Source organism: Herpailurus yagouaroundi, unplaced genomic scaffold (assembly GCF_014898765.1).
Source record: "Herpailurus yagouaroundi ecotype Mexico unplaced genomic scaffold, PumYag 141, whole genome shotgun sequence".
NCBI classification, from domain to species: domain Eukaryota; kingdom Metazoa; phylum Chordata; class Mammalia; order Carnivora; family Felidae; genus Herpailurus; species Herpailurus yagouaroundi.
In genome coordinates, this window is record NW_024412396.1 from 52,153,280 (window position 1) to 52,167,078 (window position 13,799).

General features: G+C 42.5%; 1 protein-coding gene across 36 annotated transcripts in view; it reads left to right on the top strand.

Annotated features, from left to right (window-relative positions):
* NRXN3 (neurexin 3) overlaps positions 1-13,799 on the top strand; it is a 1,583,151-nt gene that overhangs the window by 111,100 nt on the left and 1,458,252 nt on the right. For 22 of the 36 annotated variants that reach the window (XR_005791087.1, XR_005791088.1, XR_005791089.1 and 19 more), the window contains exons 4-5: positions 9,786-9,815; positions 12,752-12,763. The exons of 6 other annotated variants lie outside the window; for them this stretch is intronic. Coding sequence is in view for 27 of the 30 variants with exons in the window: in XM_040477865.1 (XP_040333799.1) it covers positions 9,786-9,815; positions 12,752-12,763 (42 nt within the window). In the remaining 3 variants the exon portion in view is untranslated. The remainder of the gene's footprint in view (positions 1-9,785; positions 9,816-12,751; positions 12,764-13,799) is intronic. 8 more of the 36 variants (XM_040477867.1, XM_040477871.1, XM_040477898.1 and 5 more) reach the window with 1 other exon arrangement.

The following is a 13,799-nucleotide window of genomic DNA, read 5'->3' on the forward strand; positions in this document are numbered from 1 at the left end:
GTATTGTCATTTACAAGCCCCTTCTTTGGCCACTGTGGGCTCTCGAAGGACATGAGGTGTCATACTTTTTGAGAACAGAGATTTATCCATGCTTGTATTCCCACTACCTGTCACATTGTATGTGCTCATGAAACTGTTGTTAGAAACAGCATTTCAGGGATGGAAAGGACCCAAAAGGTTGTCAAGACTCTGTGCACCTAATTTTTTTAATTTCTTCTGTAAGAGTTCATTCAGACTTGGCTTGAACCCCTACCGTGATGAGCAGCTCATTGCTCCTTTCACCATTCCATCCCATTCCAAGAGCACTGAGTGTTCCAAAGCTCTTCCTTATTCTGAGTCACTCTAGCTTTTACCACCTGTATTGCTTCCAGCCCTTGGAGACACACAGAATAGATCTAATTACACTCCCAGTGTTTGAAGACGGGGCTTTTGTCTTTAAGGATTTTCTTTTCTAAAGGCTAAAATATCTCCAGTTTCCTTGGGCATTCTCATACAAGGGTTTTAAGTTCTCTCATCCAGATCATTGTTTTCCAAAAAATGACTTTTTTTTTTCTTGCATCCTTTCCAAAGAAGCATGTCCACACTACATACAGTATTATGGACATGTCCCAACCAGCTCATTAGAGAGTGAACCTACTGCTCCCTTTTTTTAGACTTCCTACTTGTATCAGTGGTGGTATGAAATACCTTTGCTTGTTTTTTTAATGACTATAGCATTAAGTAGAACATAAAGTCACTGAAAATCTTTATTGTTTTGTGTGCACTGCTGCTAAACCATTTCTCTCCCATTCCTGTTCTGTGAAATGGCTTATTTGACTTAGACTTTGGGATCATCCTTTGATTTTGTTCAATTCTGCCCTGGATTTTTAAAATCAAGAACACTAAGATCTATTAGGGTAAAGTTCTTTCATCTAGTGCATCAGCTGTCCCTTCCAGCTTCGTGTCATTTATGAGTAAAGAACAATTTTAGAAAAGTTCGTGACAGTTGGAGTGTAAGAACTTCTCCTTTGGGAAGAGTCTCTTCTAAAAGCCACAGTTGCAGATCCCTTAACCCTTAGGGTATAAAGCATGACTGCCTCCATTTCTTTTTTTTCCATGGTATTCATGCAAGAGGAAACCCCAACCCACCTTCCACCCTTAAAGAGGTGAAATAGTTTGGAAAGGCCCTGCCCCTTTCTTGCCTCTGCCCCATGGTTATACCATACAGAAGCTGTTGGTGATTCCTGGGTGACATTAGAAGAAATACTTTCTGTTCAGTACAGCCACCAAGCTGTAAGTACAATGTTGGTCTAGAGGCAAACAGTTTGTGGGCTCGTACAATTATATCCTACAAAGGGTTTAGTGGTGAGAATGGCACATGGTGGCAACATGGAAAGGCAAACCCAGAAGCTGGGACCTGAGTGCATCTGGCTTGGAGAATTAGTCTCAGGCTCTCTTTGTCATCAGTCCAACTATTCAGTTCATCCCCAGTACTATTCACGGCTCATGGAAAAGCCAAAAACGTATGTAAACGGGTGATTGTCCCAAGTGTCAGCTCATGATTGCTGTCAGGCGATTGATTGAAGCTTTGTTTACTGTCTTCCTTTTTGATTCTGGGTGGTGATCTCAGAGTATTAGTTTGAACCATTTAAAATAGTCATTTTTATAGGTCAAAAGCAGTCAACTCTCAGTTTTGTATGATTCAACCTAATAGCTGGCCTCTTTAGATATCATCTTGGTTCATAGAGGCATAGTGTCTTTGAGTTGGAATAGATTTTTGGTAATTATCTCCAGAAACCCCACTCTGACTCTCTTCTGTGGCATTTCTGGAAAGTGAGACTTCCCCTATTACTCCACCCTCTCTGTTCCTGCCAAATTTGCTTGCTCCCTTGTCTTACCTGTGCAACTTTCAAAATACTTGAAGGCAGCTCTCCTGTCCTTTTATTGCTTGCTCTTGTTTAGGCTGTAAGTAGCAGTTCCTGGAGCCATTCTTCACATGATGTCGTTTTGGACCCCTGACCATTTTGATTTTCTCCTTTGGACACATCCTACCTTGTTAATGCTCCTCCTAGTGTATGACACCATTTTCTGAACCAAAACCGTAGGTTTGGTACATTCAGTGTTGAGAAGAGGGAGGACTATTGTCTTATTTTATTTTGAGGGGATAGGAGGTGTTGTGCTTAAGTGCCAGAATTTACATTTGTCCCTTAAGATTAAATTTCACTTTTGCCTGTCCACATCCTTTTGGACTCTGATTTTGATATATAACAAATTAGCTATTCCTTTCAGCTTTAGTTCATCACAACATCCAGACACGTGCCAATGAATGTTTTCAGGCAGGTCACTGATCAAAATGTTGAGCAGGCGTAGGCTCTGCTGTAAACTGCTGGTGAACCCCTGATAGAACAAGGAAACTACAGTCCATGATGAAGGTCAGGGAATTGCCCAGGGGAGGGCTGGTTTGGGCACAGTTGTGGAAATAGGTGAAGGTTTCTTTCAGACCCATCTCTTCCCTTTAAATATTCCTCTCTCCTTTCCTACTCTATCTCCTGAGTTATGTCTCCTACCCAACCGTGCCAGACTTCCTCAGTCTGTGACTGCCTGTTTTTGTCTTTCCTTCACTCAAAGTCCCTGTGCTGCCCCTGTCTTTGAAGGAAGATCTTTGGTTTTGCTTTCTGAGGATTTCACACATAGGACAATGTCAATGGCTGGGGAACCTGAGTGTGTCTCATATTCACATTTGCAGTTTAATGAGGGGAGGTGGCTTAATAGCCCTAAAATATGTCCCAGTAAGTAAAGGCTTCATGTTTTAGAAGAATCTGGGTGTGGGGATTGGGGAGAGGGAGGGAGATGGTGGCCTTTTAAAAGGGCTCCTTATTCATGTTGGACCAGAGTCATAAATAAAGTTGAATTAATATCCAGGCACTATTTTCTGCTCTTGAATTCTCCAAGGCTTGTCTCTTCCTTTATCTACCAGCACTGAAGGAGGCAGTGTGGCTCGTGTCATAGCTACCACCACAGCCTGGAGAGTCCATCTGCTGGCTTAGAATCCTCACTTCACCACTCACTAATTAATGTGACTGTGGCTCTTAGGCCTTGGTTTCCTTACCTGTCAACTTGAAATTACAGCAATGCCTTTCCCATTGAGTTGTATTTAATAAGATGACACATAGCCATGTCTTGTCTGTAGTAACAAATATTAGCTATTGTCATAATTCTTTTTCCAGATTTAACCAGATTTCCTCTCTTTTGAGTACTTAAAATGTCAACTTGTATATTTCTTCTTTCTTCTCTCTTTTCCAAATTCCTAGTCACCCCGTAGTCACTGTGGCTTATGGATTCTCCTCATTTGGCCCCACCCCACTGCCACCTTCACTTCTTCACATCTTCTTAGTTCCTCTGGAAACATCAATGGATATTTCTATTACCTTCTGATTTTATGTAATTACCCTTTTAAAAAGTTCTTGTGGCTTCATAGGCGTTCAGTGTTAGCACTTGGCACTTGCAGCAATTAGTGACATTTAATGTCTCTACTTCAGCATGGAAAAAGAGATGATATATGTGGATTTTATACTGGGATAAGAGTTACCCTGGAAGTGAATGAAAGAAAGGTCTTGGCAGGAATCACTTGCTTTTTTTTTTCCTGAATTCTTTTTTTTTTTTTTTTCCTCCCATGACTTCTTTCCTCCCTTGAAATACTTTCCCCAGTTACTCAGGCAGAATGAAGGAAGGTAGGATGGATTGAAAACCATCTGAGGTGGGTGGGATATTATAGGTTTGAGAGGGAAACATTATTAGCTTAAATGATGAAGGCCTTCAACTTCTGGCCTGGTTCCTGAACACTGCATCTTCCTTTTGCCTATTTCAGTAAATGGTTTCTATTCTCTGTATCAGTCATTCTCATGACAGGCTTCATGATGGCCATAGCTGCTTACAAATGACTTTGCTTTCATAGCCATTTCCATTCTCCCAAGCTGCCAAAGCTGCTATCTCCATGGGGATTTTCCCAAAGGATGTAACAGTATTTAGAGGGCCATACGTATATTTTGCATATAATTTACATATGATTTACAGTCTGTTCTACGGCAGTTTCAATTTTGTGTGCCTTACCTACTGGTGATCTTTTTCTCTTCTTGTTCTTGCATCTACCCTGAGAACTTGCGCACACAGATAGGTAGGCACGAGAGGGTAGGATATAGCACTAGCAAGAGTGAGGTGAAGGATAAACATATTAGACATCTTATTGGGATCCAGAATGGTCCCTGGATCCAGCTAGCATAGCACCCTGTCAGGTTGTCACATCTAGATAGGAGACACTTTTCAGTTGCTTTCAATTTTTTGTAATTGTTTTTTTTTCTTTAAAGGTGCTGTAGTTCCGTAAGAATTCCGTGTTGGCAATTCTCAATATCCTGCCTATCAAAGACTCATCCGAGCCCACCTCTGGTTTCCTACCCTCCACTAGGTGAACTTTTATGGAGCTGACTTTTGAGTCTTAGTTGAGGATCTATTCAAATCCAGAGCTCATGATGAGATTGTTGAGGAAAGATGTGGTCCCTTTTGCTGCCCTGAGCCCCTGTTCCAAGCCATGTCTTTCTTGAACATCATACCCAGAATAAATGCCAAACTCCAAACCCAGCCAGGTGCTAGCTAGTACCAGGGCTGGCTGTGTAGCCTGCAGGGCTATTGCTGACCCTCTGTTGCTGAGGTTGATGAGAAGACCAGTCTTCATTTTTCCCCCTTCCTCATCAACCGCACAGATAACACACACCCAGCATAGATTCCTTTTTTTCCCTTACTAATTATATCCTTCTCAGTTAAGATTTTTTGAGCATTATTTTCTGTATCTATATTTGAAAGCCGTATCGTTCCCTTTTCTTTTTTGAATGTAAAATTTTATTTTAATGTTGAATATGATGGAAAAAATAAAAGAACCTCCAAGCTATCTTCATACTTCCCTCCCATCTTTCCCAGGTTAAGTCTCAGTGCTTAGCCCCTTTTTCTTTGATGATTCATTGACTTACATGGGCACAGACCCTCTCTTCCATGAAGGAGAGGTAATATACCCTGATATTTGTCCTGACTTTCCTGCAGACATTAGACCTACATTTTAAAATGCACCCTAGACATTTTTTGCTTAAGAGATTCTTCTGTTTTCTCAACTCATCATGCTTAAAACAGAGCTCATCATTGCCCTCACTGCCCATTCATCTCCCAACCCACCCCACCTTCCTATTTCTGACAATGTTCACTCAGCCTCCCATCCACTCCTCCCCTGAAAAACCTCATCAGTCACCCAACGCCTGTTGGATCCTCTTTTTCCTTTTCCTCCCCGCTGCCACGATTCTAATCTAGGCCCTCTGCCTGTGACGGATCTTTCTGCCTCTGTCTCTTTTCCCTCTCATCTATCCTGTCCGCACCATTGCCAAAGCAATCTTCCTCGACATCATTTTCCCTGGGTCATTCGCTTGCCCATGAACCCTCAGTGTGCCCCACCAGCTGTAAGATCCTTAGCCTTGAAAGTCAAGGCTTTCATACAATGGTTCCTGTTCTCATTCTTAAGATCACCTTTCATTTCTTCCTTATATGAACTGTTTATATGTGTTTGTTGTTATTTGAATAGCATGTATTACATGCCTACCATGTGCCTGGCAGTGTCCTAGGTCCTTCTGGAAAGTTGAACAGGAAAGCCCATGCAAATTCACTCTGTGGTCCAGGGCTTTGGATTCCCTCTTATACCAATTGCCCTGTCGTGTTACCTGGAGTGTCCTGCATCTCTTTAAATCCTAAACCATCTTCCAAGGTTAATTTCAAATCCCACTTTCCTCCAAAAACCTTTCCTCTACACCCAGGGTCCCCCTCACAGTCCTGTGGTCTTTATTGTCTGAATTCATCATTTGACACTTAGTAATAACCAATTCATTCATTCCTCATTCAGTCACCAAACATGTACTGAGCACCATCTATGTGTCAGTTATTGTGCTAGGTGTTGCCTCACACATCGGTATGTTTTTAAAGCATAATAAAAGTAACAACAATAACTCTTAGAAAGCTCTTACCATGTGCAGGCCCAGTTTTATGTATATTCACTTATTTAATCCTCAAAACAACCTATGAGTTTGGCATTATTATTATCTAAATTTTGCAGATAGGAAAATCAAGGCACAGAGATGTTCAGCAAATTTACCAGGGGTCACAAGCTAGAAAGCAACAAAGCTAGGATTCACATCTGGCTCTGAAGTCCTTGATCTTAACCCCTTTACTTCACTGTCAGATACGAGTAATATATATCACATGCATGTTTATGTAAATATAAACACATAACATCTTCCCAGTTAGACTCTACACTCCTACAGGTTAGTGACCATCTACCATACTTGTTTGAATCTCCAGTATCTTATCCAGTCTTTGCATCTAGTAGGTACTTGCATCACTTGGTTGGTAGATTGTTAGTTCTTCCATTCATTTGACCAGCGGGGGTGGGGGGGAGTGGGGAGTGGAGTGGTGGGGAGGGGTAGCAGCTGAGATTTTTAACAGCAGGTGGGAGAGTCTGGGAATAAGAGGGGACAGAAACCATTACAGAATAGAACTGGACACTCTGGGATTCTTGGTTTCCAGTTCTTGACCCTTCAAGCGTTGAGAATAGATTTGTATAAGAGAAGATACTGATATAAAAGCTCTTAAAAGTGGAATAAACTTTCCTTGTCCAAAAGCAAAATAAAACTTAAACCGTATTATGGTTGTAGTTTCTCCCTTCCACCATCTTATCTCTTGTCCATTTTGCTTCTTTGCCTGCAAAACCAATTTTAACATCAGGATCCCAGATTTACATTCTTGGTCTAATATTTCTATTTAAGATTTTCATAAGTTGAAGAATATGAATATCTTATCCGAGTGGCAGTACTGCAACTACATATGTAGCTTAATAAAGCCTGATAAGTACATATTTGAATTTAAAAAACACAGGTGGTGGGTTATTTGCCTTTTAAAAGGGTTCTTTCTTTTACAAAAGGATCCACTGCAGGGTTTCATTTAATATCCAGTTCCTCTTAATGCATTTATCATACAACTTAATTTACCAAAATTTGATTTATATGCCATTCTAAAGGGGTAGCTCTCAAGTTCTAGTGAGCATGGGAATCACTTGGGCAACTTGTTTAAAATTCAGACTTTTCCCCAAACTCCTTCCCAAGATTCTAACTTATTAGGGTCCTGGGTCAGGAGCCCAGGATCTTCATTGTTAATAAGCATCCCCAGGTGGTTGATGTAGGTGGTCCCTGAAATACACTTTGGGAAACACTGCTTTAAAGAAACACATCTAACACATAGATGAACCCCATCTCCAGGGCTTTGGATTCCCTCTTATACCAATTGTCCTGTTTACTCTTCATTCAGTACATTTTTTTTGACAATATCTATTTGAGTCAAAAAAAGACAAGACTCTACCACGTCTTCTCTGAGCTGTTAAACATCTTTAATTGTAAGTGTGAAATGTTTGTCCTTTCATTTTTAAATTAAAAAAAAATTCTAAACTTTCCCACTAGCTGTATTTAGACGTAATTGATGTACAACATTGTGTGAGTTTATGGTGTACAGGGTGTTGATTTCATATATTTAAATATTGCAAAATGATTAGCACCATAGCATTAGCTACCACCTCCATCTCTTCACATAATCACTATTTCTTTTTCGTGGAGAGCGTTTAAGCTGTACTTTCTTAACAACTTGCAAATATATAATACAGTATTAGTTTCTTTTCATTTTTAACCCCTTCTTTTGCTCTTAGGTTTCTTCTTGGATCTTCTTCTCATTTCTTTTTCTTTTTTTTTTTTTATTGTTTATTTATTATATTAGAGAGAGAGAGAGAGAGACAGAGTGCAAGTCGGGGAGGGGCAGAGAGAGAGGGAGACACAGACTCTGAAGCAGACTCCAGGCTCTGCGCAGTCAGCACAGAGCCCAGTGTGGGACTTGAACTCACCAACCACGAGATCATGACCTGAGCTGAAGTCAGACACCTAACTGACTGAGCCACCCAGGTGTCCCTTCTTCTTCTCATTCTTTTTTTTTTTATTAAAAAAAATTTTTTTTAACGTTTATTCATTTTTGAGACAGAGACAGAGCATGAATGGGGGAAGGTCAGAGAGAGAGGGAGACACAGAATCTGAAACAGGCTCCAGGCTCTGAGCTGTCAGCACAGAGCCTGACGCGGGGCTCGAACTCACGGACCGTGAGATCATGACCTGAGTGGAAGTCGGACGCCCAACCGACTGAGCCACCCAGGTGCCCCATCTTCTCTTTCTTAATTCTTACAACTCTCCTATGAATATTCACTTTTCCACATAACCCATCTGCCTGCCCCTGACCTCCCCTTTAGTGCTCTTGATCTGGATGGTGAAGGTGATGGCTTGGTCCAGAAATATCAGGCATTTTAGGAACAGTGACTTCCACTGAGGCTTCTCTTAGCCAAATATAGGGCCTTTTGTCTTCTCTCCTATTATCCTTTCCCAAAAAAGACAAAAAATTATTTTTTAAAAAAATCATGACAGCAAGTTAGTTTGGCATGATTCCATTCCTCTGTGAGTATATTAATCCTAGGTCTGCCAGAAATGTGCTTTTAAAATGTGGTTATAGGTTAATGAAATTTGTTTAAAAACTAGATTCCATGACATTTATGACACATGTATCTATGTATTTAATATATCATTGATCTTTTAAAACTCAGACGGTTGACCCCTATTTTGCCTCTGATTACATTTCTAAAGCTCTAGTAATCTCCAAAAACATTTAGGGATTTCTATACTTTATGGAGATTTTTCTCCTTTGTTAATCCTGTATGTCCCTGAATTTCGCTTTGGGTAAAGGTTCTGTGTGGTGATATGGAGTTTGTCAAATATCTCCAGTAGTAATAAAAGCGATGGTAGGGCAAATAACTGGTGCAGTTGGTTACTGGTTGGAAAATCTTCTCTTCTAACAGATCTATCAGAGTTTATGCTTCTCATGAAGTAATGAGCTCTTAATAGCCTCGTTTGACTTCCTTAAGAACATAGCCAGAGGTTGTGTTATATGTTAATTGGGATTTTGGTGCACCTTCTTTAACCCATTCAGTGCCGGTCTCTACCTCCCTGATCAAGGGCCAGAGACCTTCTAGGACAAGATGGGGGTGGGGAAGCGATGGAAGGCAAGGCTGTGGTCGGCACTGTCCAAGACAAAGGTGAGAGGGGAAACAGTTTCAGGTTGTCTGAGCAACTCTTGGAAGCAGGAACTCATTCCATTTTTGTAGAAAAGAATATCGTATCCAGAAAATAAAATTGGGTGGTAACCTCTGGATGGTGGGATTACAGTGGATTTATTTTTTTTCTTTTCTGAATTTTCCAAAACTGCTACAGTGACCATGTATTAGTGTAAAAAGCCATTTAAAAGAAAGAAGGAAACATGCTTGGCCTCACATCTTGAGTCTCCTTCCTAAGGGACCTAATCTTTACTCGATTTATTTCAAATCCTGAGCATTGCATAGAACAGTGGCGAGTGGAAGGTTCTCAAGGTGAGGCCCAGAGCAGTTCAGTAAACCAAAGAGTGTCCTTGACCCGGAGGGTTGACCTGGAGGGCCCCTGTTGTGTCAGCAGCAGGGAGGTGGCTTCTCAGTGTTGGTTGCATGTGTGTGAGTGTGGATGTCCTGCCACTCACTCCTCCTCTTACTTGAGAACTAATTGATGATTGCATTGCATTGGGGATTTTTAACTTTGTCTTCTTTCTTTTTTCCTTCCCCTTCCCCCCTCCTCACCCCTTTCCCCCTCTTTTCCTTCCTCAAGGCCTCTCCCACCTCATGATGAGTGAACAAGGTAGGTGCTTTGTGCTTGTGGCACTGCAGCTGCCTGAATTGCTTGCCTTTGTGCCTCTGGCTGGTTGCTCAGAGCCTCATTGTTGCTGGCAGGCCATTCGCTGCCTGTCCCTCCTGCTGTGGGCCAGGCTGGCAGCGTGGCCACCCTGTGGTGGGGGGGTACCTTTCCCGATGCATCTTGGTTTCCTGTCCCCGTCATCCCCTTGGCTTGTCCATTCTGCACCACCATTTGTCATTCTGGGCGCTGGCCCTGCCAGGCTGCCTCCAAGAGAGAAGCATGAAACAAGGCATGACGGCGTCGATAATGGGGGTGAATGAAGCTAATTTCAGAGCAGCAGAGCGGTTAACTTCCTCCTGCTCCTCCCCAGGCCCCATGCTGGGGCCCTGTGGTTGGGGGAGAGGAGCTGGGCTTCTCCCTGAATTTCACTCTGAGTAAAGGTTTGCTTTTTGTCTTCCCCTCCATCCTACTGCCCATTGTAATGACTTTCAGCCCCACATGGTCAAAGGAAGCCCTTGGGGGGTTGACTGTTTTCACTTTTATATAAAAGCAAAAACCACCGAAAGAACATGCTAATGTCTTCATGGCAGGATTCTAACTCATTATACACCCTGAAGAAAACTGCATATAAAGATCTGTAAATTCAGCATCTGCAACCTAAAATATTCAAATATGCAGGGAATGAGCTGTGCAGGAAATTCAGCTCAGCTAAGCACAGGGTGGGCTGTGAATGAAGCCTTTTTCTCCTAAATAAAAATTTTCCACATCATCAGCCTAAATCAGGATTTGAGAACTGAGCCTACTTAAAATTGTCTTTTCCTTCACTGTTCAATTGCTACTATTGTGTTTCTTCTGAGCCTTGGGATGATTGCAAGATTGGTCTACCTGCCTTGCCCTGACACCCAAAGAGTATACTTTAATTTCTCTTGTCTGTTTCTTTTGAAAATAAACACAGGACTCAGTGTCTCTTTTGGAGGGCCTAAGAAAAGGGGAAGATGGGGTCCTTCTGTGTTTCCTGGTTTTTCTTGATCTTTTGAGGAGGATGGGGCACTCCTGAAGGGTCAGTCTCCCTTCCCTGTTCCCTTACACTAGACCCATCAGATAGTGTTGCCATAAAGGGGAATATGCTTAGATACAAGAAACCACTCAGGGCTGAGAGAAGTTGCTTATGATGTCCAGGGAGCTGATGTGGGCAGTTTTGGGCATCCTGACTTGATCAGACAGCGTAAAGAGGAAGCACACTTTCCCAGTAGAAGTGTGTCCTCCAGACCTGAGCCAAGATCTATGATGTGCACTCCAGACTTTCAGTGAAGATACTGTCTGATACAGAGTGAGTGTCAAAGAACAGAGCTGGAGGCAGGAGGTCAGGTGAGTTTGCCAGTGTTAGATGGAACTCTGGAAGAGACTGGGATGAAGCCTCGCTATTCTTGTCTGAGAGTGAGGGAAGTTATCTGCCAACAGCAGGTAACCCTGAAGTGGGTATGAGCAGAAGGTGTGATTGATGTCAACCTGGTGTTTGGGAGCTTGAGAAAGTTAAGCACATCTCTGTGAAGCAGGACGACCCAGGCTCTATGAATTGCTGGATCTGGTGGCTTGACTTTGATAGCAAGTTCCACCAGAAAAAGCAGACCCTTGGAGTCCTGATGACAAGACCCCCTTTCTTTCTTGCCTTGTGCTCCCCTTTGCTCTTTAGGGGTCCTCCTAGCTTCCAACAGTGGCTTGGGGGTGTGATGGCATCATGTGGCTGCTGTGACTGGATAGACACTAGGCAGATAGGCTAGGCTAGTGGGACTTCTTTAATCTTGATTTGGCTTATTTTAGACCCTTTGGAGGTGCAGCTCAGGTGTTTTGGAGGGCTCAATCCCAACATTGTTATGAACAGCATGTGGAGAATCTGACCTGTACAACTCCTCCACTTTCTCACCCCCTCCTCAGCTTCTCATGGGTCCCTGGCATCAATGTGTACCTGAGTAGAGAATTCACACACACTCATGTACACATGCTCTGGAGGTAAGTCAAGTACTTTCTAGAAATAGAGTCTTTAGGCAATGAAAGAATGACAGACACAGATACTGGGAGTTCCTCTTTAGAGAGTTTTTCAAGAAAGGATGCAGAATTCTTCTGGGTGGTCAGTGCCTCTAAATTTTTAAGTTGCAGTTTGCAGTTTAATATGTTTTTAAGAAGGTCCTTTGATTGCATTCCCCTCCTTTCCTGTTTTCCTCACTTTCTACTCCCTTCTCTGTTCTTGCCCTGTGATGATTGTCTAAATAACCAACTCTGCTTCCCATCTATACTGCTTTCCTTCCCCTATTCCTTCAACATGAAAGAGATATTTCTGTCTGGTTCCCACGGATTCTCCAGAATTTGTATCTGATGCCTGAAAATATGTCTGGAAATATTTAGGTGTGTTGTGTGTGTACCACCTGTACATGTATGTGACACTCTTGGTCCTCAAGACTCATGTTAACATTGGGAAAATACCAGCGGACGTGGCTTCTCTGAGACTTTCCCTAAGCAGTTTTACATACATACCAGTTACATTGGTTAAGTGTGTGCAGTTTCACATACATGTGGCCACGCGGTGCTTTTGCATGCAGACTTGGTCACGTTCCTAAGGATGGGCCTGGGAAAAAACGAATGGGAAAAGCTTAAACATGAAGCTGGTGAAGGCAGCCTTGCTGGTCACACTGTTTTGGCTTGTTTAGACTTCATGTTTGTGCCTTTGTTTGTGCTGCTTTCTCAAGATATTGTAGTGCTGTTGCCTTTACTGTTGTGGCTTTTTGTTATGTATGTTACATTTCTTTGTGTGTCTGCAGTGTGCTGATGTTTTCCTCTCCCTGCTCTCTCCCTCTCCCGCTCTCTCTCTCTCTCTCTTACCGTCTCCATGGTGGACACCTTGCTTCCTCTACTTCATTGGACCTTCCACTTCATTTCTGTAGGTAGAAGTAAAGGTAGAGATCATTTTATTTTTCTCATTATAACTATCAATCTGCCTTCTGAAATATTCATGTATCCAAGGGGAATTGTTGATTCTGATGAATACAATCCAGATTATAACTGAGTGCTTTTAACAACAACTTAAATAAATAAATAAACAAATTAAAAAAAAAAAAGCCAATGCTATCATTTCCCTTCAGTGCACTTCGTGTTCAGTGGTTGGGGATCATTCCGAGTTGGCCTGCCTCTCTCGGAATCCAGGATGGGTCTTATCCATTATGGCATACTATTTCTAGCAGGAATGGGAGACTCTGAAAGTAGTTATGCCGAACTATGTTACTTAAACGTGGGATAGTCTAAGATCCCCTCCCAGTAAACGTGTTGAAGGAACAGGAGAGATGTGAAAGGGCCTACTGTGGTTTCTTTTACTCGGGGACAACTGCATTCAGGGACAGCATTTGTGAGGGAAGGATGATAGACAAGAAAGGGGAGAAGAATGGTGAATTGCTTGACATTTAATGTGAAATTTTGGAGATATTTGTGTATTGCTGTTTTCTCTTCTGTGTTTCCTGCATTTGGGGGAGTGGAAATGTTCTGACTGGGGGCAGTGGGCTAAGAAGGGTGGGACCGGGGCTGTGGAAGAACACAGGAATGACAGTGCATTCCATCCGAAGGAGAACACGGAGAGAGGTAACACTGGATTTTCGCTTCTGAAGTCAACATTTTGCCAGGTAGGCAGGGAAAAGGAGAGGTGTTGAGCAGGTGGGCTTGCTCCAGTGCTCTGACATGGCTTTCAGCTTTACACCTTTGGAGAGCACAGCTCACTCTGTGCCAATGAAAGCTATCAGAGACGTGTGCCCAAGAACCTGGCTCACCAGCTCAAACTGGAATAGCTGTGCAGGAGTGAAGGGAGAGGTTAATTGATAAATTATAAATGTGTATCTGCATCTGCATCTGGTTCTCCCCTCTTCCCTCCTAATTCTCCGGCCCCATCTCTGTGGATCTGTAGGCTGCTGCTTGCTGCAAAGGCCAACAAATAACAGGAATAGG